General features: G+C 45.2%; 1 protein-coding gene across 7 annotated transcripts; it reads right to left on the reverse strand.

Annotated features, from left to right (window-relative positions):
* Nucleotides 1-3925: 3925 nt before the first annotated feature.
* On the reverse strand, nucleotides 3926-22924 carry NEU3 (neuraminidase 3). 7 transcript variants are annotated; one of them, XM_073808457.1, is made up of 4 exons: nucleotides 17818-17956; nucleotides 17350-17413; nucleotides 15533-15706; nucleotides 3926-8933 (listed from the first exon to the last, which is right to left on the reverse strand). In XM_073808457.1, the coding sequence occupies exon 4, from the start codon at nucleotides 8910-8912 to the stop codon at nucleotides 7857-7859; it is 1056 nt and encodes a 351-aa protein (XP_073664558.1). In that variant the 5' UTR covers nucleotides 8913-8933; nucleotides 15533-15706; nucleotides 17350-17413; nucleotides 17818-17956; the 3' UTR covers nucleotides 3926-7856. The 7 variants fall into 7 exon arrangements, with proteins under 7 accessions (XP_073664558.1, XP_073664556.1, XP_019802146.1 ...); XM_073808455.1 differs by lacking the exons at nucleotides 15533-15706; nucleotides 17350-17413 and adding an exon at nucleotides 22489-22924 and having other exon boundaries at nucleotides 17818-18120; XM_019946587.3 differs by lacking the exons at nucleotides 15533-15706; nucleotides 17350-17413 and adding an exon at nucleotides 22489-22923 and having other exon boundaries at nucleotides 17818-18029.
* Between the last annotated feature and the right edge of the window lie 758 nt (nucleotides 22925-23682).

A 23682-nucleotide genomic window follows, 5' to 3' on the forward strand; every position in this document is an offset into this window, starting at 1 on the left:
TCCTAGGCCCAGGTCAACCTCTCTCAGGCATGGCAAGGAGGAGAGGCTGCCCTTGGCCCCAGCATCCCCCAAAGAAGCCAGGCATGGGCTTCCCAGCCCAGAGCTCTCACGCAGCCATGCTCAGCCCAGCCTCAGACACCCAAACCCAGGGTTTCCCAGGACCACCCTGTACTAATCAGAAGAAGGTGCACCCTCTGGGCAATTGCAGCCTTACAGGTACATGCAGAGCTTGGGGAGCTCTGCACTGACTGGAATTCAGGCCCCACTTGCCCCTCGGCAAGGCACTTTTGTATGATACACCAAAAGCAGCAGTGCTGCCCAAACACATCACTTACCTGAGCCCCTGCCTCTGAGACCCAGCTGCCCCTAGCTGGCTGGATCAGCCTCACCTCCCCAGCAAGTCTAAGTGTGTCTCCAGCTGTGGACCCTTGTCAGGCCCCATTTGGCTCAGGGAGGTCTGATGAGGACCTGAGCTCAGTATGAGGCTTCTGCCCTCCGTCTGCAACTCCTGAAGGATTGGGATACTCACTGGCCTGGAAAGCAAACATGGAACCCTACCCCCAAGCCCGATCACACCCTCCTGAGAGTTGTAAGAAAGTTGTTACTCTCCTGCAAAGAGAATCTTCACATAAGGGGTGGAAGGCAAGTGACACATCAGACTTTGGCCTCAAGGTTCAGCTTCCCCTTTGGGTCTTTTCTCACTGATTCCTGCAGCCACCACCAGGCTGGCCTTTGGGAGCCTCGCTCTCCACTTCTAAGGCTCCAGGTCAAGTGTGCTCACCCAACCATCCTTTAATACCAACAACCCAGTGGAAGCCAGGCTGCAGTGTTAGATCAGGCTTTAGGAAAGGTTTTTGAGTAAGAGCATAAAACGTGGCATGAACCTGGATTGCTGGAATGGCAAAGAAGCTGTTCCTCAGCTCTAGCCTGGGAGCCACTTAATGGCACCTCCCTGAATCCAGGGTTCACTTTAACCTGGGCTACCAGGGATCATCCTCCGGGTCATTTAGATGCCATGAAGTCTTTTTTTTTTTTAATTTATTTATTTTTGGCTGCATTGGGTCTGTTGCTGCGCACAGGCTTGCTCTAGTTGCGGCAAGCAGGGGCTACTGTTCGTTGCGGTGTGCGGGCTTCTCATTGCGGTGGCTTCTCTTGTTGCGGAGCACGGGCGCTAGGCGTGCGGGCTTCAGTAGTTGTGGCACGTGGGCTTCAGTAGTTGTGGCGCATGGGCTTCGTTGCTCCACGGCATGTGGGATCTTCCTGGACCAGGGCTCGAACCCGTGTCCCCTGCATTGGCAGGAGGATTCTTAACCACTGCGCCACCAGGGAAGCCCTGCCATGAAGTCTTGACCAAAGGAATGAGGTCAGGAAAGGCAGAAGTGTCCTATCCTGCCTAAGCCCCACCTTTGAGTTCCCAATTTTGGAGAACCTCTACTTCTCCAAATAATTGAAACTGGAATGGCCATTAATTCATTCATTGAACAAGTGTTTATTGAGTGTTTATTACTAACTGCTGAATACCCTCCATGTTCCAGGGACTTACGAGGCACTATCTCTGCTTCACATCAACCTGCAAGGTAAGCATCACCCACAGTTCTGCCTCTTTGCCACATGACAAAAATACAGGTTTGGAATCAGATCTGAATTCATCACTTACAGTTGCGTGACATTGGAATCTCTCATGTAATTGTTGAATTAAAGGAGAGAATGTATGTATAACTCAAAACACACAGTAGGCACTTTATAAGTGTTACTCCCCTCACATCTTCTTTCCTGTACTGTGCTATGCCTGACCCTATGGTGGGCACAGGAGAACAGCAATGACTCAGACCAAGTCCCTTCCTATTTGGGGTTGAGATTTCCCTCTTCTGTATACAGACTGGGACATTCCTTAGTAAGGGAGCAAAAGGTCCGTGGCAAAGTCAGAAGGTTGGGCAAAATTATGTGGCCTGTGGTTTGCTAAGGATGTGATGGAGATGAGGCAAGATGGCTGTGCAGCCTTGGAGTGCCCTCCTCAGTGGGCCCTGCCTTCCACCCCTCCATCTATCACCCTCATTTTCAGCATTCTACTATCCAGTGTTGCCAATGAAGAACAATGGGTGAAAGGTCATTCATCCCCTATTTACATGAAACCGCACTATTTCCTCGAACGCTTTTGAGGACTCACTAGGTCATCAGATCCACACAACTCCCTGGTGAGTGGCGGGGCTAGGAGCATGCTCCTGCTGTAGCTGAATAAATGGGTTCCCAAGGAGGGCCAGTGGCTGACACAAAATCACCCGTCAAGTCAGTGTCAACCCAGAGACCCTGGACTCCTGACTCCTCCTAATCCAGTCTTTCCTCCATTCTATCCTAGTGTCTCTCCTGGTAATGCACCCTTTTGGTAACACTGTCAATCAAACTTTAGTAGACTAGACTGAAGGTTCATTTCTCGTGGCTTGTAGTTCTTCTCCAGGTAGTGACTAACAGGTTGTAGTAGCAACTAATCAAATTTTCTCTGAGTATGGGTAGTTATATTCTTCTGGCTGCAAGCTGTATACATCCAACCCAAACTGGCTTAAGAAATAAAATAATAATCAAACGATGGTTGGGGGTTATAGGTTCCCATAACAGGGAGGACCCTAGTGGATATCATCGGGACTGTTGCGGCCTGGCTCCAGTCCTTTCACGCTTCTGCCGCATCACCCACCGGCCAAGGAGAAGGTGGCTATCTGTGTTTCCAAGCCTCCGACCTCTCAGTTTAATGCTTCCGGTAGAAAAGAGAGCTTATCTGAAATTGTATTCTTTTTCCTTTGGATCTGCTATTACTAAATCCCTAAGAAGGTAGGGGAAAAAAATCTCTTAAGATACTAAAACTCTAGAGAGGTTAGAACGTTCGAATTCCCAAAAGATGTAATAACAATACGTACCAAAGTTAAAACCCTGGCATCAGCTCTTTTGTACTCTGTTTTAGTATATGTTTTATACTCATTGGATTTATGTATGTTTTAGCTACTATTTGGAATGTTCAAAAGGATCAACTACACTAAATTTGTAACTGGTATTTATGTTTAAGCCAGTTTAATCAAATTTGCCATTGTTTCAATATTCAAGAGGTTTTCAATGTTTTATTGAATATGAGTTTAATGAGCACTAAAGTTTATGTAGTAGTGCATATTCCTCTCAAGCTCAGAGGTCCTTCAGACATTAAGCAATCTAAAAGAACACACAAAAATAAAATAGATCACTGGATTTTTAAAAAATGATTATATAATTTTTGTAAAACAATTTTAAGAGGTAAATAAGCAGTTCTCCAAACTTCATTTATTCTTTCATCTTTATATAACTGTGTTATGATGAAAGGCCCATTTGAAAGCTTGTCAGTAGTCAATTTGTTTGAAGAGGAGCAGACTGACCTACTGATAGAACTTGAGTTATGTGGAAACATTTGTCGAAATTCAGCCAGTGCATTGAGCATTTCAGTGGAACAAACAGTCAAGTAAAAATCATGAGTTAAGTTAAAGCTATCACCCCACTTCACTGAGGTCAACATTTGTGGACTCTCCAGCTTCAATTTGAGAACCTCAAGGTTATTTTCAAAATAGAAAAAGACGTGCAGTGACAGCATGGGGCTGGTGTCAGACAGGGGTGATTCTGTGCATCCCAGTTCCTCCACTTAATAGCTAGTATGTAATATGCAACCAAACCAGTCATGCTAATCTCTGTCCTGCTTCCCTCAGTAGGTAACTATGTTCAAATGACAATGTGTAAAAATGCAAAGGATTATTATTAATAAGATTTTCTGAAAGTAAAAGTTCTTATGAAAAGCAAGAAAGTGCTTCAAAATCCATTTTTTGAAAGAAGCTGGCTACAAACTAGATATAAGTATTAGGATGATAATCAACTCAGTTTCTTTAACAAAAGCAACAAAAATCAGAAACAGTAGCCATCAGAATAAAGCTCTTTATTCACCTTCCTTGTTTCAAAGAGTCATGGTAGTTCTTACAGTACAGAGAGCATTTCTGGCACGTGGTAGCACAGAACCAAGGCACGCTCAAACACGCTGAGCCCCAGCATCTCCCTGGAGGAGTGACAGTTACAGAAAACCCAATCAGGGACAGAGGGGACATGCCAGTGAAACGGGAACCCCAGGTCAAGGCTTGGCTTTAGACTTGGGTCTAAAACCTGGGACCTCCAGGCAGGACCAAGCTCAAGCCAGAGAGCAGCTCATTCCCAGGAAGTACCGTGACTGGCCTGGATACAGGCCCCCACAGAGAAGACTCATTTAGGACAAGTGCTCAGCAGGCTGAGAGTGCAAGCCACCGAGGGACACAACATGCTTCTCCCTTGGGGAAACTTGCCCTGGCCTCTCACTTAGCTCCAGAAGGCCAAGGGCCTTTGACTTCTTGTCCATTCAGCGTAACTTTACTGCTGTCTATTCTGTGCCAGGCCCTGTGCCGGGTGCAGAGGACAAAGAGAGGAATCAGACACAGTCCTTACTTTCAGGGAATTCAGAATATGAAAGAAAAATCATGTATTTATAAATAAGTCATTGTGACTCAAGGTAAAAAGGATGCAGAAAGCAGTCAGACAAACTTGGCCCTCGAGGAGTTCACAGCCTAGCAGAGGCCTAGGCTAGGCAGCAACACGGACAATAACACAGGGCAGCCCGTGATAAGGACCAAAGAGAGGCTTAGGCCGTGTGCTCTGGCAGCACAGGAAAGGATGACACAGCCAGCGGATGACACCGTGGGGAAATTTCACAGCTTAGAGAAGACTGAGCAGCCTAATCTGGCCAAAGTGGAAGTAATGAATCCTACTGCCTCGGGGAGGGGATTGTGCAGCCTCCGGCTGACCTCTGTGGGTCCCTTGGGCTATCCAACAGGCAGGGTGCAAGGTCTCTTATCTGTGGATGCAACTGCATGACATCCTGTGGATATCTGAGGGGAGACTGGTGACCAGGAGGAACAGGTCCAAATAACGAGGGCCCATGGTAAAGGTTAGGAGCCTAGGAGTGAGTGAACCAGGACGGCCTCGGGGTCAAAGGACCACAGCCTACACGTCCTCTCTTCATGCGCTAGATTAGCGACCTCCAGTCTGCTTTCTTTTCTTCACAGCTGCCATCACCTGCCCTATCTTTTCCATTCTCCCAACCTGACAGTGGCTGAAATGGGCTCAGTTAGGGGACCAGTATCATGGTATAGGTCCCAGGGCCCTGAAGACCTTGGGTAACTGACACTAACAGAGTTGGAGCGCCTACAGCTGTTTTTGTTGGTCACCTGGCACAGAGACAGCTTAAAGTTACAGGGCTGGGTCGGAACTTGTCTGCAGCCTAACCTGTGCGGGCCTCTTTCCCTTCCCACACATTTCAGGGACTAGCTGCAGCCTGTTGTCATTTCTTCTTCACAGCGGCCACCACCTACACCATCTCTCCAGCCTGGGCTTCATGTCTGCACCCCTTTCTCTCCCTTCGTAAAGGTGTTAGGACTCCTACCTGCTGTTCTTTTCCTTCACAGCTGCCATCACCCCTCTGTTCCTCTCTCTAATCCTCATTCCGGATTACCCCTGTCCCCGATCCTCTTTTGTGGCTATTCGTGAAATATGCACATAGGCCCTGCGCCTATTAAGAGTTTCACCGCTAGGCACCGAAGAGAAGCAAACATGAAGCAGAGGGGAAGGAGAAAGGGGAGGGCAATTTAGACATGGATGGACTTCCTACGAGAACTGGACATCTGTGGTCCACACTGGCGTGTGACTGAGCTCCCTTCTTTGACTCCCTTCTTGGATGGCCCCAAAGAAGTCTTCGTATTCTCATTTTCTCCATCCTTTAGCTCTGGTTTTAGAACTTAGCCACCTTCCCTGTTCCTGTCTATTTGGGGTATGGTGCCCATGACAGCTTTGCTGAACACGGAGTTCCCACTAGTCAGGAGGGGACTGCCCTTCAGTCCTCTCCCCTCCCCAGCTCCTCCCTGTATCACCGACTCCGCCCACTCCCAAAGCCCCATCCCCTCCACTTGCCAACTTGACAGAGGCCTTCTCTGAGAGTGGCTTCAATATAAAGAAGTACAGATGAGTATTCATTATTTCACCCAACACCTGAAGGTCCTACAGGCCAGGCTAAATGTAAACACCCTTTAGTAGGCAATTAGAAGCCACAAATGATTTTCAACCAGGGAATGGCAATAGAAAGTATCTCACATTATGCCTAGACACTCAATTACAGAAATATTTAGATAAATGTATAAATGAGTGAATGCATGATCATAACTGTGTATTGGGAAGATAACTTTAGCAAATGTATGAGAGGCTAAGGGGATTTTTAAAAGCCCCTCTAAGCCCTGGGCTTAAGCCATACACTAAAGTAGGTGAAGTTAATCTCTACTTCCATCCTGTAGCACTGTCTGCCATCTGACTGGTATGACTGCAACCCCCAGCTTCCTAGGCTGTGTTCCATGACTAAGACTTGCTCTCCACGGTCATTACTCAGCACGAAATATATTTACCTGATGCCTGTTTAAGGCATTATCCTCCCAAAATAGGGACAAAAAAAGATATCTCTCATGATAGAATATTTGTTGCAGTAACAGGCTCATGGGGGAAACAGTCAAAAGTAAGAGCGACCATCTGTTTTCGTCTGAGAGAACCAGCACGGGCAAAGTTCAGCCCCAAATCTATTAGACAAAGAGGCATCCTTACTTCCCCAACAGTGATTCCAGTAGGTCCGAACAAATACGCCTGATTCAGAGCTTTGGGAGTCCAGAGACCTTCCTAATGGTGAAGACCTTCTCCATGGGTAAAGGAGTGGCTGGGCCAGGACAACATTCTGAGAAAAACAAACTGAGAAAGCCAGCAGTCTGGGCAAGCTCTGGGGCAGATGACTCCAGGCACAATGAGGATACAACTAAGATAATGACATCAGGAGCTACCATCACCCCAAGTTACAGCCCAACATCTACAACCTACCCTACCAGCTGCATTTATTTTCTTGACTTTTCTCCCTCTTCTAGCCCCATAAACTGTGAACTCCTTGAGGGCAGAGACTGTGGGAAGTTTTGTCCAATGCTTTAAAGTCCTAACCCATGTCCATTTCCCATCAAGAACCATCCTAATAAATGAACTTCAAGTTGATCCTTCATAGGAGTCATGCCATCAGAAACAATAAGTACCATCATCAAGGACCACTGACATTGAGCTTCTCATTTTCTCCCTAGGAGATAATGCTTTCTGGATAAGGGAAGGTTGAGTAGAGCTGCAAAGCTGGAGAAGGTAAGTGACCTCATGATTCTACTATTTTGCCCAATTCCTCTAGAACAGTGAGCCTGTAGAGCTCTGAGCATGATTAGAAGGATGTGTGTGTTTTGTTGTTAAAAACATAACAATCCACCCACATCTTCCTTTGTGCCATGACACCTGCTTGCAACCTCATACTTGGATGAGTGGCGAGTCATTTGAAAAGCTGAGTCCTCTGACTTCCATTTTGAGATAAGAGTCCTATATGCAGCCAGGACGTGCTGATCAGGGAGCATGCAGGCGCTCTGCCTTTCCTAGGGATGGGAAGAAGAGAAACCACAGACCCAATCCTCTCATTTTACAGATGGAGACCTGAGGCCCACAGAGTACAGGTGACATGCCCAAGGTCCCAAAGCAAGCCAGTGGAAAAGCCAGGACTGCATCATGGTCTCTCAACTCACACGTCAGTGCCCTCTCGACTGCAGTAGCTATGGCAACATTTTCATTTTGCTCTTTGGAGAAGTGAAGATATTACGTTTTTGGATTCTCTGCAGACTTCAGTAACCTCTGTTATCCTGGCCTCCACTGTCCAGGCTGTGGTTGCCTCCTATGGTAGTCCTTCGATGGGAAGTTGGGTCCTAAGCCAATCAGTTTTGAGTTGGCTCAGAGTTCCTACCAGGGCTGGTGCTGTCCCCTTGCACGTGGCTCAGGACCTCTCGGTCTGTAAACAGGCGGAAGGCAATCTGCTCACACTCCCGCTTGGTCCCACATTCAAACAAACACCCAAACAAGCCCTCCTCCAGAGCAGCCAAATCAGAGTAGCCACAGGGCCCGCAGTGCAAGATCCAGGGACGGGACCAGCAGGCAGCCTCCAGCGGGCTCTGGTTGAGGTAGATGCCTAGGTCGACCCTCCGGTTCTTACTGGTTGGGTGTGAGTACAAGAGCCATGATTCTGACAGGGTTCTAGCTTCTGGCTCTAGCCTCAGTGAGCTGTCCAGCAGATGGCTCTGCTGAATGGTAGGAGCATCTTTGCCAGCAGGGTGCTTGCACCCATTTGCGATCTCCAGGGACCGGAAACTCACCACACTGCCTTGGCAGCCATGAGGGGGCTCACAGAGCTGTTGGCTCAGAGCTGGTTTCTGAAAGCATTCACCATGGTCGGTGCTGAGAGCCTCCGCCCGGCACCTGTTTGGTGTCCGGGCACTGCAATACAGCACAGCGTGGCCAGCCTTCCCAGTTACCTCTGCCACTTCGCACTCCACTGTCACCATGGGCTTAATAAGCCTGCCATGGTGCCATGTGGCTCCTAGGTCATCACTATAGATCATCAGGGAATGAGGCCTGGCTTTATATGGTAGCCGAAAGCAAAAGAACCGGTAAGGGATGTAGTAGGCGTATGCAGGGATGATCAGCCTCCCTGACTGCAGCTGGATGCCATGACCTGGGCCCACAGCAAACGTGGCCCAGTGCTCCACCTCTGGGCCAATGACCTCCTCGGTCAGGTCCCTCACCTCGCTCCATGAATAGCCAGCATCCTGACTGCAGATGAAGCAGAGGCGGGCAGCATTCCTGCCTGACACAATCTGTCGACGCTCAGTGACATGGCCCCGCACACAGATGAAGAATAGGTACACACGGCCACTCTTCTGCTCCCACACAGGACAGGGGTTCATGGTCCGATGCCCAGGTAATGTGGCTTCCATCAGTGGCTTCAGGGGTTCCCACTAGACAAGGGAAGGGAGAAAGAGCAGGAGTGAAAGACTAATAGGAAGACATGAGGCTCATTAAAAGCATTAATACTGGGGACTTCTCTGACGGTCCAGTGGTTAAGAATCCGCCTTCCAATGCAGGAGATGCGGGTTCAATCCCTGGTCGGGGAACTAAGACCCCACATGCCGCGGGGCAACTGAGCCCGTGCGCCACAACAAAAGATGCTGCATGGAAAGATCCCGCAACAAAAGATCCTGCGTGCCTCAACTAAGACCCGATGCAGCCAGAAATAAATAAATAAATAAATAAATAAATAAATAAATAAATAAATAAAAAAGCATGAATACTTCTCAGAGATAAGAAATAAATGGTACTGAAATCTATAAAATCACGAAGGCCCAAGTGTTCACTGAATTCTCAAATATTATGGGATAACTTATCAGCTGCAAAGAGGCAATGCTAGGTATTGTACGTGCTGTCCCCTCTGTCTGGAACACTCTTCTGCACTTTGTCTACATGCCCAATTCATCATCCAAAACTCAACTCAAAGTCACCTCCTTTATGAAGCCTTGCATGAGGTTCCCTCCCCACCCTTACCAAAGACAATCGGTTCCAGATCACCGCAATAAAGCGAATGTCGCCATAAAGTGAGTCACACGGAATTTTTTGGTAAATTTATATTTACACTAGGCTGTAGTCTATTAAGTGTGTAATAGCATTATGTCAAAAAAAATAAACAATGTACATACCTTAATTTAAAAATACTTTATTGCTAAAAAAATGCTAACCGCCATTCAGCAAGTTACAATCTTTCTGCTGGTGGAGGGTTTGAAATACCGCAAGAATTACCAATATGTGACACAGAGACTCAAAGTGAGCAAACGCTGTTGGAAAAATGGTGCCGACCTGCTTGATGCAAAGTTGCCACAAACCTTCAGTTTGTGAAAAATGCATTATCTGTGAAGCACTGTAAAGCGAAGTGCAATAAAATGAGGTATGTCTGTAATTTTTTATGTGCCTGGCTCCCTTCCTAGATTATGAGTCCTTTGAAGGTAAAAACCAAATTATTCTGATTTTGTATTGCCAGTGCCTAGCACATGATAGGAGCAAAATAAATATTTTTAAAAAGAAAGGACACCTCCCCCCCCCAAAAAATAAAGAAAGAAAAAGAAAGGCCAACACATAGGAGTTTTAGGCAAATAAAGGGAAATTTAAGACAAAGATTTTTTTTCCTTCCTCTACTACCCCAGGAGGCAATTCATAACAACGTCATTAAAAACTCAAGCATGGAGTCAGAGACACCTAGTTCAAACCCCACCTTCACCATTCATCACGTGATCTTGGGCAAGTTACTCAATCTCACTTCACCTCCATTTCCTCATCAATTAAATGGAGGATGTAATAACATGCTCACAGAGGGGATGTAAGGATAAAATGAAATAATGCCTAATCAGACATACCACAAAGACCTAATTTCCTTAATGTATTTTTAAAACAATATTAGAAATTGGTAAGAAAATTTCCAAAAACCCCAACAGAACTGGGCAAAGAGCAAGATCAGACAACTCAACAGAAAGAGAAGAAAAAATGAAAATGTGAAGGAAAAGGACTTCCAATTACAACAAACCAGGTAATTTGAACCAAACTTTCTACTGAGAACTAGGATAGATGAAAAAAAATTAAGACAAAAACATCATTTGAAAGCACCAGAGGGCACACAAGGCCATGAAGAATTATAGGCCAAGAACTGAAAGTTCATTCAGAGCGGCTGATGTGGTATTTTGAGTACCTTTTCCCCTCAGGTATCTCTACTAATTCTCAAAGAGGTAACTGAAAAGCTGAGAAGCCAAGCGACTCATCTGACAGCCCTACAGGGCTAGTAGGACAAAAATTAGAGGCCCTGGTAAACCCACCAGGCTTTGAGTTGGACCCTTAAAGGGCTAAGTCCCAGAAGTGCAGGTGAAACTGGAGTAGACCAGCCCTCACAACCACCACTCTAGAAAACTGGCTGGCATTACCTACTAAAGTAGAATATAAACATACCCTATAATCCAGTAACACCATTTCTAGATATCAACCCAGCAAAAAGCATGCACATAGTACTGAAAAACACGTGCAGAATATTCAGAGCTGCAGTGTCTATACACATAATCACTAACCTGAATTGGCAACAACAGCAGAACGGATCAATTCATTGTGTATAGTCATACAATGGAAAATTATGTAACAATGAAAATGAACAAATAAAGCTGTATACAACAATCTGGATAAACCTCAAGAATACTGAACAAAAGAAGCCAAACATAAAGAGTCCATAGATTAAAACCAAGCAAAACTCTAGAGCTATAAATCAGGCTAGTAATTACCTTTGGGGAAGAAGAGAGGGGGAATGAGAAGCTTCTAAGGTGCTGGCAATATTCTATTTCTTGAGCTGAGTGTGAGTCCACAAGTGTTGACTTTGTCAATTCACAGAGCTGACATTTATGTGTTGTGCATTTGACAATTATGTTTTATGTTTTCTGTATCTGTTATCACTTTACATGAAAAACATTTTTAAGGTAGTATTAAGACTATATACTTAGACTTCTCTGGTGGTGCAACGGTTAAGAATCTGCCTGCCACCACAATGTAATAACTCTAATAGTTACATAACATAACTGTGGAGTTACAGAGTTCACTGAGATTGGTCATGTTGTTTGACTTCATTCATTTATTTATATAAAAAACATATATTGTCCACCTTTAACATAAAAGACACTGTGAAGGCTTCTCAAGATGTAATGTTTAGAATATATTAAAGTTACTCCATCTTTAGTCTAATGTTATAAATTAATTAACACAGAAAGTACAGTGTTATAATCAGTTGCCTCATATCCTGTCTGGAAAGGGGTTAAAAAAAGAATCCGCCTGCTAACACAGGGGACAAGGGTTTGAGCCCTGGGCCAGGAAGATACCACATGTCGTGGAGCAACTAAGCCCGTGTGCCACAACTACTGAGCCTGCACTCTAGAGCCTGTGAGCCACAACTACTGAGCCCGCATGCCACAACTACTGAAGCTCATGCACCTAAAGCCTGTGCTCTACAACAAGAAGCCACTGAAACGATAAGCCTGCGCACCGCAACGAAGAGTAGCCCCCGCTTGCTGCAACTAGAGAAAGCCCGCACGCAGCAACCAAGACCCAATGCAGCCAAAAATAAATTTTTTTAAAATTTTTTAAAAAAAGACTATATACTTGTACTTCGTTTCTGTATGAAGAAGCACTAGAAGGCTACGTAAGAAACAATAGTGACTGCCTATAAGAGGCAGAGGACTGGGAATGGGATGTATACACCTTTTTACAATGTTTTTTATTCTTCAGCAATATGAAAGTGTTAACTACCCAAAACAAAAAATAAGATTTTAAAAAATTAACTCCTGCATGAATGAGGAAAGCCTATTATTAAGCAATGCTCAGATCATAGAATCTCAGAGTTATAAGGACCTTGTGCTAACTCACATCCTACAGAAGATTCTCCTCTAAGTCTTGTGGATAAAGGCCATTCAGTCTCTCCTTGAACTGGTCTAGGGACAGGGAACTCACTATCTCTGGGGCAGCCCATTCTATACCAGAGTGCCTTGTACACTGTAAACACTTCAAACATCATGTGCCAAAGTCAACTTAATTATTGGGCAGAAGCCCACCTTCCTCCACCAAGCTCTCCCATATTGGCTACCTGATCAAAGATTGCTTCCTAAGTCCTCTCAAATGGTTTTCTTCCTCTCTGGAAACTATATGCATGAGAAGTCCACATTTCTGTCTGATCTGACTGCATTTTATTTATTTATTTTTGCTGTGTTGGGTCTTCGTTTCTGTGCAAGGGCTTTCTCTAGTTATGGCAAGCGGGGGCCACTCTTCATCGCGGTGCGCGGGCCTCTCACTATCGCGGCCTCTCGTTGCGGAGCATACGCTCCAGACGCGCAGGCTCAGTAGTTGTGGCTCACGGGCCTAGTTGCTCCGCGGCATGTGGGATCCTCCCAGTCCAGGGCTCGAACCCGTGTCCCCTGCATTAGCAGGCAGATTCTCAACCACTGCGCCACCAGGGAAGCCCCCTGACTGCATTTTAAACCAATGGAGGCAGGGACCTCAGTTCCTTGTGACTCTTGGGTAATCAAAACTCAGAAGGCCACCAGCAGGAAGGGGCAGCCAGGCCTGCCTTGAGAGGGAGAGAAAAGGCACCCACAGGGCTGACTCCAGAGCCTCGAAGACATCACCAGAGAGAGGAGATAAAGAAAGCACTGTGGATGTCAGAGAAGGAAAAGACCGTGTCTGGATATGGGAAATCCAGGGAGAAATCACCTTCTATTCTGCTCATCTTTAACACACCCACTTCAAGTATCAGCTTAGATGCCATGCCCTGCACGACAGCTTCTCTGATCCCAGCTGCATTTGAACTCCTAAGGAAACACCTCACTCTGCATAAACCTGCCTTGTGACACTTTGTGGATTCTGGGTGGGAGTTTTGGACAGTTACCTCTGTGCACAGCTTTGTTTTCTCTCTACAATTTGGTTGTGCAAATTCTTCCCAAAGAGGGGTCAGAGTCTATCAACTTTTGTATGCCCCTCCCTTCACAACATCCCCTGACTTAATGCCTGGTACTTGGTAGGTGCTCAATAAATGTTGAAGAAAAAAGGAAGGGAAAGAGAAAGGAAGAAAGATGACAGAGGGAGAGAGGAATGGAGGAAAGTGGGAGGAAGGAAGAAGGGATGCAAGGAAGAAGGATCACAGAAGTGCTCTCAGATGGAAACAATACTCTATAAACAATGTATGGAGGCTCTTCTCCACGTTCCTCCAGTACGTGCCTCCTCTCCCTTCCAAGTGCCAATAAGCGGGTCTGGGGAGCAGATTTAATTTTCTATTGTCACCCTGGGGATAGTACCCCTGTGTCCTTAGCACCCTGTGGGGAAACCAACACTTCATGGATAGCACTGAATATGTGATCTGATGAGAAGTAACAGCTGCAAACTCATTTGGATGGTTAAGATTGCTCCGATCAACAACCTTGAGCAGGATCCAGGAAGATATAAGAAATCCATTCACACAGATACTCCCTTTAAGAACAGGAAGAAAAAAAAAATTATTGGGCAGTCTAGTCATTGCGAAGTCAGAAGCTCAGCCATCCTTACTAGCTGAGAGGAGAAAATGAAATGGGCCAGATATGTCTAATATAAAGTTGACATGAAGCTGGAAAAAAATGTGAACAAAACATGAAAGCGTCAGAAGCCAAATGATCTCAACCAGGTGGAAGCAATAGCACACAAACAAGCTGAGGCTTGACAGAGATAAAACAAGTCTTGGGCTTAAAAATTTAGATGGAGAAATGTGATTAAAGAACAACAAATGTAATGGCCAACAAGCATATGAAAAGATACTGAACACTGCTAATAATTAGAGGAATGCAAATCAAAATCATAATGAAATCAGTTCATATCCATTAGGATGGCTACTATCAAAACCTCCCCACAAAACGAAGTAAGTGTTGGTGAGGATGTGGAGGAATACAAAATGGTGCAGTCACTGTGGAAAACAGTATGGAGGTTCCTCAAAAATTTTAAATATCAATAGAATTACCACATTATCCAGCAATTCAACTTCTAGGTCTATATCCAAAAGAATTCAAAGAACAGTCTTGAAGAGACATTTGCACACCCATGTTCACAATAGCCAAAAGGTGGGAGCAACTTAAGCATCCATCAGCCGATGAATGGATAAACAAAATGGATAAAGGAATGAATGGATAAACGAAATGGATAAATGAAATAACAGATTAACATACAATAAGAAGGAAATCCTGACATAATGCTATGACATGGATGAACCTTGAGGATGTTATACTAAGTAAATAAGCCAATCAGAAAAAGACAAAATATTGCATGATTCCACTTACATGAAGTATCTAATGTAATCAAATTCATAGAAACAAAGTACAATAGTAATTTCTAGGGGCTTGAGGTAGGGGAAATGAGTTGTTCAATGAGTATAAAGTTACAGTCATGCACTGATGAATAAGTTCTAGAGACCTGTTGCATAACGATGTAATACAGTTAACAATACTGCAATGTACACTTAAAATGGTTAAGATGGAAAGTTTTACATTAGGTGTATTTTACCACAATTAAAATTGTTTTAAAAAGAACAAAAAATGTGAAAAAGTCTTGGAGGTTTTAGGTGACCATCTACTTAACGTTTATGCAGCTACCAAAAAAGTAAATGTCGGACTTCCCTGGTGGGTCAGTGGTTAAGAATCCGCCTGCCAATGCAGGGGACATGGGTTTGAGCCCTGGTCCAGGAAGATCCCACATGCCACGGAGCAGCTAAGCCCGTGCGTCACAACTAATGAGCCTGCGCTCTAGAGCCAATGAGCCACAACTACTGAAGCCCATGTGCCTAGAGCCCATGCTCTGCAACAAGAGAAACCACCACAATGAGAAGCCCGCGAACCGCAACGAAGACTAGCTCCCCCGCTCACCACAACTAGAGAAAGCTGGCGCACAGCAATGAAGACCCAATGCAGCCAAAAATAAATAAATACGTAAATAAATTTAAGAAAAAAAAAAGTAAATGTCACTTTACCTTAGGCTATATTAAAAGGATACAAGGTGGTGGAGCTTCCCTGGTGGCGCAGTGGTTGAGAGTCCGCCTGCTGATGCAGGGGACACGGGTTCGCGCCCCAGTCCGGGAAGATACCACATGCTGCGAAGCGGCTGGGCCCGTGAGCCATGGCCGCTGAGCCTGTGCATCCGGAGCCTGTTCTCCGCAACGAAAGGCCACAACAGTGAGAGGCCCGCATACCGCAAAAAAAAAAAAAAAAGGATACAAGGTGGGATAGCCACCTCACTGCTGAGCTGGTCAGTCTACCCCTAGGGTCCTAAGTTCAATTCTGAGTACCATATTTTGAAAAAAGACAGTGACATCCCACACCAGGTCCCAAGGACAGTAATCACAGTTTTCAAGGGACCAGAAACCAAATCAAGACTATGGTCTAAGCAGCTGCTAAAAGAACTGAAGCTGTTGAACCCAAAAAGTAGAAGACTCAGAGGGTGTGAATACCGTTTTCAGATACATCAAAGAGCAGTTCTCCAGAAAAGGGACTTTACCTAAACAATGTACAGAAGGTAGGACAAGACCAATGGGTAATTATAGAGAAGTACAGATCGTCTCATTCAAAAACAGTTGCTACAGGATTAAGTTCCTAATTTGAGGAGTTGTGTAAGTAGACCCTTAATAGAAGATGACTAATGTTGAGTTCCTACTATTATTAATTATATTTTGCAGACAATGAAACAGAGAAGAGTCAGGTATTCAAGTTCACAGCCAATAAATGATAGGTCTTGCCTGACTCCAAAGCCAGGCTCTTAACCATTAAGCTATTAGTAGCTACCAATGGAATACAGAAGATTTCTATATTGGGAAAGAGGTTGGGCTGATAATTCTTCTAACTTTAAGATACTACAATTAAGTAAATGAGAGAATTAATGTGAATAAAATAAAGAGAAGAGAGAATGAGTTAAAGTGGACACATTTGTGAATGTGTGTGACTACTGGGCAGTGAGGTTATGTAACAGGTACGGTCTGATAAAAAACGCTTAACCACCCAAATGTCTGTGACAGAAAGCAGAGCAACATAACCACAGGCATTGCCTGTCCTGGAGGAAACAAAAGAGCTAGAACTCCAAGTTGGGCTACAGGACACCTGGGATATAAGCAGAGGTTTGACCCTGGGAAGCCATAAGAAAGACTTGTGACAAGGTGTAAGAGCAGGGAATGGAAATTCCCTGAAGTAAAAAACTTCCCTACAGGGAAATGTGAGTAAGTCATCAAAAGCAAAGACAGGGGTTGCTGGCAAGGGCCACCATCAGCAGAACAGCATTTGCACTGTAACAGCAAAACAAGGCATCCCTATGGACATGAAGTTTTAATGGTGAGGTTTCTGTGAGTAGAAAAGCAGAGCAGGTTAGAGGGATTAAAGTACCTCTTATAAAAAATGTATGTATGTGTGTAACTCTCAAACCCATTGTCTCACCTCATCCTCACTTCAGCAATCTCTGAGAGATAAAAGGCAACAATGAGAAAAATGGGATCTGAAGTAACCCTGTAGTTCATAGGCCCAAGAGCAGCAACCATTCTCTCCCCCATAAAAACACAGTAAACATGTGCTACTTAGTGACAAGGGCACCAAACCCATTTCTGCCTCTTATTAGGTGTGTGCCTAAGGCAAGTCACTTTACTTCCGAGCTCCAGTTTCCTGTTGTAAAACGGGCCTCATAATATTTACCTCACATAAAGCACAGGGGAGAGGAAGAGCAGGAAGGGGAAGAGAAGCGGGAGTATGGGTGTTGTCATCCTACCCCGCATCTCCTGGTAGCTGTGGGCGTGAACGAGCCACCTACCTGTTGGAGCACCAGGATCCCTCATCAGCAAAACTGGATTAACAATGCTTACTTCTTTCGATGACTTACGAGGATAAAGGAGAATGTGAATGAAAAGCACATCACATGTTGGCCAAACTGAACAAACTATGGAGGCCTCTAGTCAGAGACTGAGTTGGAAGCCTGCTTTTACTGCTTTATTATAGCTGTGTGACCTTGAGCAAATAGCAACCTCTCTGAGCCTCAGTTTCCTCATCTGTAAAATGTGACTGACAATAGTTCCTACATCACAGAATGGCTGTGAGATTCAGTGTGCCCCTGGCACACAGTAAGTACTCAGTAACTGAAAGCATTGCTGTTACTGCTTTTTTTCCTCCTCAGCTCTGACACAAGGCTTTTCTTGCATTGATGGGAAAAGACACAGACACTGACATACGCAGAGCAGTGTAGAAACTGAGGCCCAGGCTCAGATCTGGGATAAGGAGTCACCTGTACTGAGTGCCCAGTCCTCAACCCTCGCCTCAGCACCAGGTGGAGAGCATCCTCATCCCTGCTCGAGGAGCGCTTCTCTGCAAAGGCCAGGAAAGTGTGGGTAGGGGGCACATAGAGCAAGGCTGGGATCCGGTAGGTGACCCCTCTCTCGTCCTCCTGCTGGAACAGAGGGCTGTTGAAGGAGCACGATGTCATTTCTTCCATGACCTCTGCAAGGATAGGAGGCAGATAAACGTGTGTCCACATTCAAATGCTGGCTTGTATACAAGTTCTGCTCTATCATTCCATTTCTGGAGATCACTGGGAGGCAAAGATGTATTCAAATGTTTATTTTTTTATACAAAAGTAACATCATGATCTCAATAGTACAAAGCATAAAATAGGCACTCTCATTTAACAGGTCTATCCTCCAGACTCTGTGGGAATCCTATGCAGCCTGTGTCAAGTGTCTCTCCAGAGAGATTCTGTATGTGCTTCTGCCGAGCATTCAGAGGTATTACCAGTCCGGATGGTTTCTAATGTCAATTTCTTGGCGTGGAGTTTTTAGGCCATTCAGGTAATATAAACATAAACCCAAATCCATATGAGGGAATGGCTGTGGTTAAGAATTCTCCAGGCAGGTAGATGCGGATGATGTGTGCAATTTGGTCTCAAGTGATTCTGAAGAAATATTAGACACACACACTTATGTATGTGTGCATGTATGTATGTACGTATGTATGTATGTATGCATGAAGAGACAAGGACAGAGACAGAGACATGGAGGAAATGATACAGCAAATGGGGTAAAATGTTACAAATTGATAAGTCTGTATGAAAGTTATATGGGAATCTTTGTCCTGTTTTTTTTTTTTTTTTTTTTTTTGCGGTACGCGGGCCTCTCACTGTTGTGGAGCACAGGCTCCGGACACGCAGGCTCAGCGGCCATGGCTCACGGGCCCAGCCGCTCCGCGGCATGTGGGATCTTCCCGGACCGGGGCACGAACTCGTGTCCCCTGCATCGGCAGGTGGACTCTCAACCACTGCGCCACCAGGGAAGCCCTTGCTTTTTTTAAATAAATTTATTTATTTATTAAAAAAAAAAAGAATTCTCTAGGCAAACTTTCCCCTTCTATTGGAGCCTAGAAGAGGCAATCTTCTTTGTCATCTCTGTCAGTAGTAAGATTTCTTTTTCCTTCTCCATTTGATCAGAGGATACAGATTTTCAAGGCATCTAGCTTCATGCGGGGATCTCACTTCCAACCAGAGTCAAACCCCGGTGGGCCCAGAGTTTCATTCACTGTAACAGCAGGTATATTAAAGCCCAAGCTTCTAGGTAAGTGGGAGATGCAAACATCTAGGGCAGCTGAGGTCAGGTAAAGGGGCTAACTTCTCCAGTTTTCAGTTTACTCTTGGTTTTTAGGCCTGGGGATTTCTCTTACTTTCTTGCAAATTCAGCTATAAAAGACTTTGTTATATTTATCCACCATTTTACAGGTTAGCTAGCCTGCCATAATGCTGAAAATGGACATCTCTAGGTACATTTCTCAAAGAAAATCAGGTGTTCAACTTCTCAGAGGCCCAAAAAGGGAATCCAGTCAGACAGACAGAACCAAGCTTAGAATTATTATATTTTCTCTCACCACCTGTCATCCAAGCTCTGTCTTCCAAATCACTTGTAAAAATAATCAGGCTGTAAAAATGAGGCCCATAAGGCCTTACTCATTTATTTAATAAATATTTCTGAGTGCCCACTCAGAAAGTTAGACCATAAGGTAGGTGCTGAGGAGACAGAAAGGAATCGGAGGTCCCTGCCCTCAAGAAACCCACATCCAGGTGAGCGAAACAGACATATACATAGACAATTACAATATCATGTAGTAAGTGCTACTTTAGAGGTCAACATGAGAGCATGCAGGAAAACAGAAAAGGGCAACTGTCTAGATGAAGGCAGCAGCGGTGGAGTTTTGGAGGGGTAATAAGCCATGGGATCTCCTGTCTCACATCCTTATACTCTGGGCCGGGAACATTCAGATGGGCAGACCTCACTCCCTCACCTTTAGCTCTATTCAAACATCATCCAATCAGTGAGGTCTTCCCTGACAACTCCCTTGCCCCTCTCTATCCCATTTTCCTGCTCTATTCTCCATGCCACTTACCATCACCCGTATATTATACTTATTTAATATACCCCACAGAATAGAAATTCCATGAAGGGCAGGGATATGTCTGTTTTATTCCCTGATATGCCTCTACACCTAGAACCTTGTCTGGTAATTCACAGGCACTTGACAAATATTCATTGAATGATTGAATGAATGGGTGAGCTGGATCTTAAAGGATGAACAGTGGGTTATAGCCAACTGAAGGGTGAAAAGGAGAAGGGCAGAGGGAGTGGATGTGAAAAGCCTAAAGGTCACAGAAAACACAGTGAGCTGTGGGGACTTGCAGTAATCCAGGAGACTACAGTGGAGTGCAAAAGCTGTGAGCAAAGGTAGGACTGAAGGGGTCAGGTGAGTGCAAATCCTGGGAGGCTTTGATACCTTATTAAGGTGTTTATTCCCACAGGTAGGGAGCCACTCAACAGTGTTTGGCAGAGGAATGTCAAGATCAAGTATGCATTTAAGACCTCTCTCTCAGGTAGCCTTCGGGGCAATGAACTGAAGGGGAAAGTTGCACTGCTTTGGGCTACAGCCTCATAGTGTCAATCAAGACAAGCTTTGTCATTGACAGCATATGAATGATTTATTTAGCATATGAATTCATTTAGCATATGAATAATTCATTTCACTAGTTCCTAACCTAAAGCGAGAAGAATCACAGCTCACTATCTGAGGGAGTGGGGAGGTGGCCTCCTGAGTCCGGAAGAAAAGCCTCCCCTCATTCCAATTCTGGGCTCTCAGTTGTCTTCCTTACACCATACGTGAGCACACCTCTCTCCCCAATTCAGGCTCTCCTGCCAGAGGGTCAGGCTTTCTTCTAAGTAAAGATCTGCCCCTGGGCCAAGCTAGTGTAATGGTTTAGAACATAAGGTGTGGACCAGGCCAGGACTGCATGAACTTGGGCATGTTATTTAACTTCTCTATGCTTCTGGATCCTCATTTATAAGATTCAGTAGAATGAGTGAAAGAATTAAGTTAAAAAGTTTAATTGTCTGTTACAGGGCCCATGACACAGTATGAGCTCAATATAGGACAGTTACTATTTTTAGACTGTCAATCACTACATATTCTAGTTTTACTCCTTGACACCTGTGGATGATGATGATGATGATAACGACAACCACAATTACAACTCCCCTTCTTAAAAGTATTTGAATCCCTCTGCACCTCTGGGAGAGGTCATATTTTAAACTCTTATAAGATATATAAGTTAATATCAATACTATTAATCATCAGCCAACACATGATTATTGGTTAGCACCAAAACAGGATGTCTCTGGGTGGTAAGAAGAATGAAACACAGAATAAGCATGGGAATGGGCAGGGAGGACTAGGAAAAAAGAAAAGGAGAGGAAGTGAAGAGAGCACGTAAGGAGAAGCACAAGTTCTTACTGCGTGACCTTGTGCTAGTCAGTTAATCTCTCTAGGTCTTGGATTCCTTGCTTATAAAATGTGGATGACAATAATACCTACCTAAGATGACTGAATGAAGAACCACTCAAAAATGTTTTATAAACTTTAAAGCACTATGTAAGTAAAAGTATTATAAATTCAGATGTCTTCACAATTTCACTTATGGCTTTGCTATCACTATAACAATTAGAGTCCCTATCATTACTTTTCATTAATTATGCTGATCATGTTGATGACAGTGGTAACACAGGTGGTGACTCTGGCATTGATACCCAAACTGTTTTGCACAAACCATAAGCCGGGAGCTAGGGATAGAGAAGAATCAGATACAGTTCTGCTCTGGAGTTGTTCATTTTAGCAGAGGACTCAACGTGATTAACTGCCATCCATATAATCACCTTTCAATCAAGCCCTCCCTGCTCTCTCACTGGAACAAAGTATAGTGTAGCATGGACTTTGAAGACTGACTTGGCTTTGACACTAGCAAGTCAAATTCACCTCTGAACCTCAGTTTCCTCACTTGTAATGGAGATAATATCACCTATTTCTCAAGCTTTCTCAAGTGTAACTCCGCAGACTCCAATTAATCCAGAGCGCCAAGCAGCCTCCAGTGAACCCCAGAAGGAGGCCTTTCTTTATTCACCCCTAACTATTATTACTTAAGGAGCACCCATCATATGTCAGGCCTTTGAAGATCCTGTGGTCCAAACCCTTCTCATGGTACACGTGGGAAAACTCAGGCCCACAGAGGGGAATAAACTCCTCTAAGGCCACTCAATGAGTCAGTAACAAAACCCGGACCAAGGCCCAAGTCTCCTAAGTTTCAGCTCAGGGCTCTCTGCTGCCCACAGACCCCCTGTAGTAAGAAGGGTTTTCCCAGTCTCAGATCCCTTTCATCTCTAAATAAGTTTGGCTTCTGTCGAAGGAAAACAAAAACAGACCTAGCCAAAAATACTTTCTGGCTCTGTCTGAGACCCTAGCCAACTGGGGTGTGTCTGACCCAATATTCCCCGCAGACTGGATTCCCTAAGCCCAGAAAGTGCTGCCAAACCTGTCCCCAGAGTCACAGCGCCCCACGTTTTGGGGGGCTCTCCAGTCTCCCAGCCCCACTCACCTGCGCGGGACCCCGGCTCCTCCATCTCTCTTGGGGTAGGTCTGGGCGCGGGGTCAAGCCCTCACGTCTCGGACACTGAAGCCTGGGAGAATGACCAACGCTGGGGAGACAGGAAAGGGACTGCGGACGCGGACACAAACCACGAAAAGTAAAGAAGCAGGCCGACAGAGACCTCGAGAGGCCGGCAGCGGGGCTGACAGACCCAAGACACCGAGAAGAGCAGGTAGGAAAGCCGGTCCCGTACGCGCAGAGGCCGCAGCCGGCCTAAGGTTGGGACAGGCCGTAGGCTGCGGCGGAGAGTTAGCCCCGCCCCCTCGGGCCATTTCAAACAAAGCCCCACCCCTCTCCTTCCGCCGCCCGGTCCCTTCGCGGCCCAGGCTGGGATATCCCTCCTCTCTCCGGGCCCCAGTCCCGACCCAGCGGTGCCTTAGGATTTGCCCCTTCCTCTTCCACCCCCCGACCACCACCCCCTCCAATGGCTGCGCAGCTCCCTGGCTCCGCCCCTCACCCCTCCATTCCGCTCCTCTGTCTTCGGTCCCCTTTTCCCACGCTCGCACCTATTGGTTGCCGGTCTGTTGATGGGTATCACGCTTAAAACTTCCCTGGACAGCTTGAGTGTGAAGCGAAGGTTCCGGGCCTCAGAGGGGACTCAACTAAAAGGTCCAGAGATTCAGAGCATTGGGCAACCCACCCTTAAGAAAATAAAAATTATATTTATATGTGTTATTTTATATATGTATATATTTTTTGAGAAAATAATAATATTAGGTTACGACCCGCTGAATAAGATAAAAACCCACAAGTCCACATCGATATGCACAACTGAATAAATATTATAAACAGGGGAGAAAGGAAAGCTCTTCCTATAGTAGAATTTCAATTTATGAAAGTAGTCCATGCACAGGCTATTTGAACATATTACGGTTTATGCTAAACACCTGCTTTCCTTCTGAGAGTCTGGAATTTTGAAACATGCTGGGAAGAGAGTGCCCACGTGGCACTGTGGGTGCTGAGTCTCTAATGGGTTCTCTAGACAGAAACATGGCACACATGCTGCATTTGTGCTGGGGGAAAGTGTGTGCTTAGTGTGATCTCTCATGAGAGGGAGAGAGCATAAGAAAGCCTATACATGGATTCTTTCAGACTCAGCCTGCAGTCCTTTTCTCTGATGATCCAGTGTGTGTCCATACTAAA

This window comes from Tursiops truncatus, chromosome 8, assembly GCF_011762595.2.
Source record: "Tursiops truncatus isolate mTurTru1 chromosome 8, mTurTru1.mat.Y, whole genome shotgun sequence".
Classification (NCBI taxonomy): Eukaryota; Metazoa; Chordata; class Mammalia; order Artiodactyla; family Delphinidae; genus Tursiops; species Tursiops truncatus.

What these genes read in the sequence shown, in the direction of transcription:
- NEU3 (XM_073808455.1), bottom strand. Translation starts at nt 18,066, where the DNA reads ATGTGGACACACGTTTATCTGCCTCCTATCCTTGCAGAGGTCATGGAA. An exon ending in GGACTGGGCACTCAGTACAG is followed by an intron (nt 8,934 to 17,817) that starts GTGACTCCTTAT and finishes TCCCTTGTCTAG; the next exon opens with TGGGAACCCCTGAAGCCACT.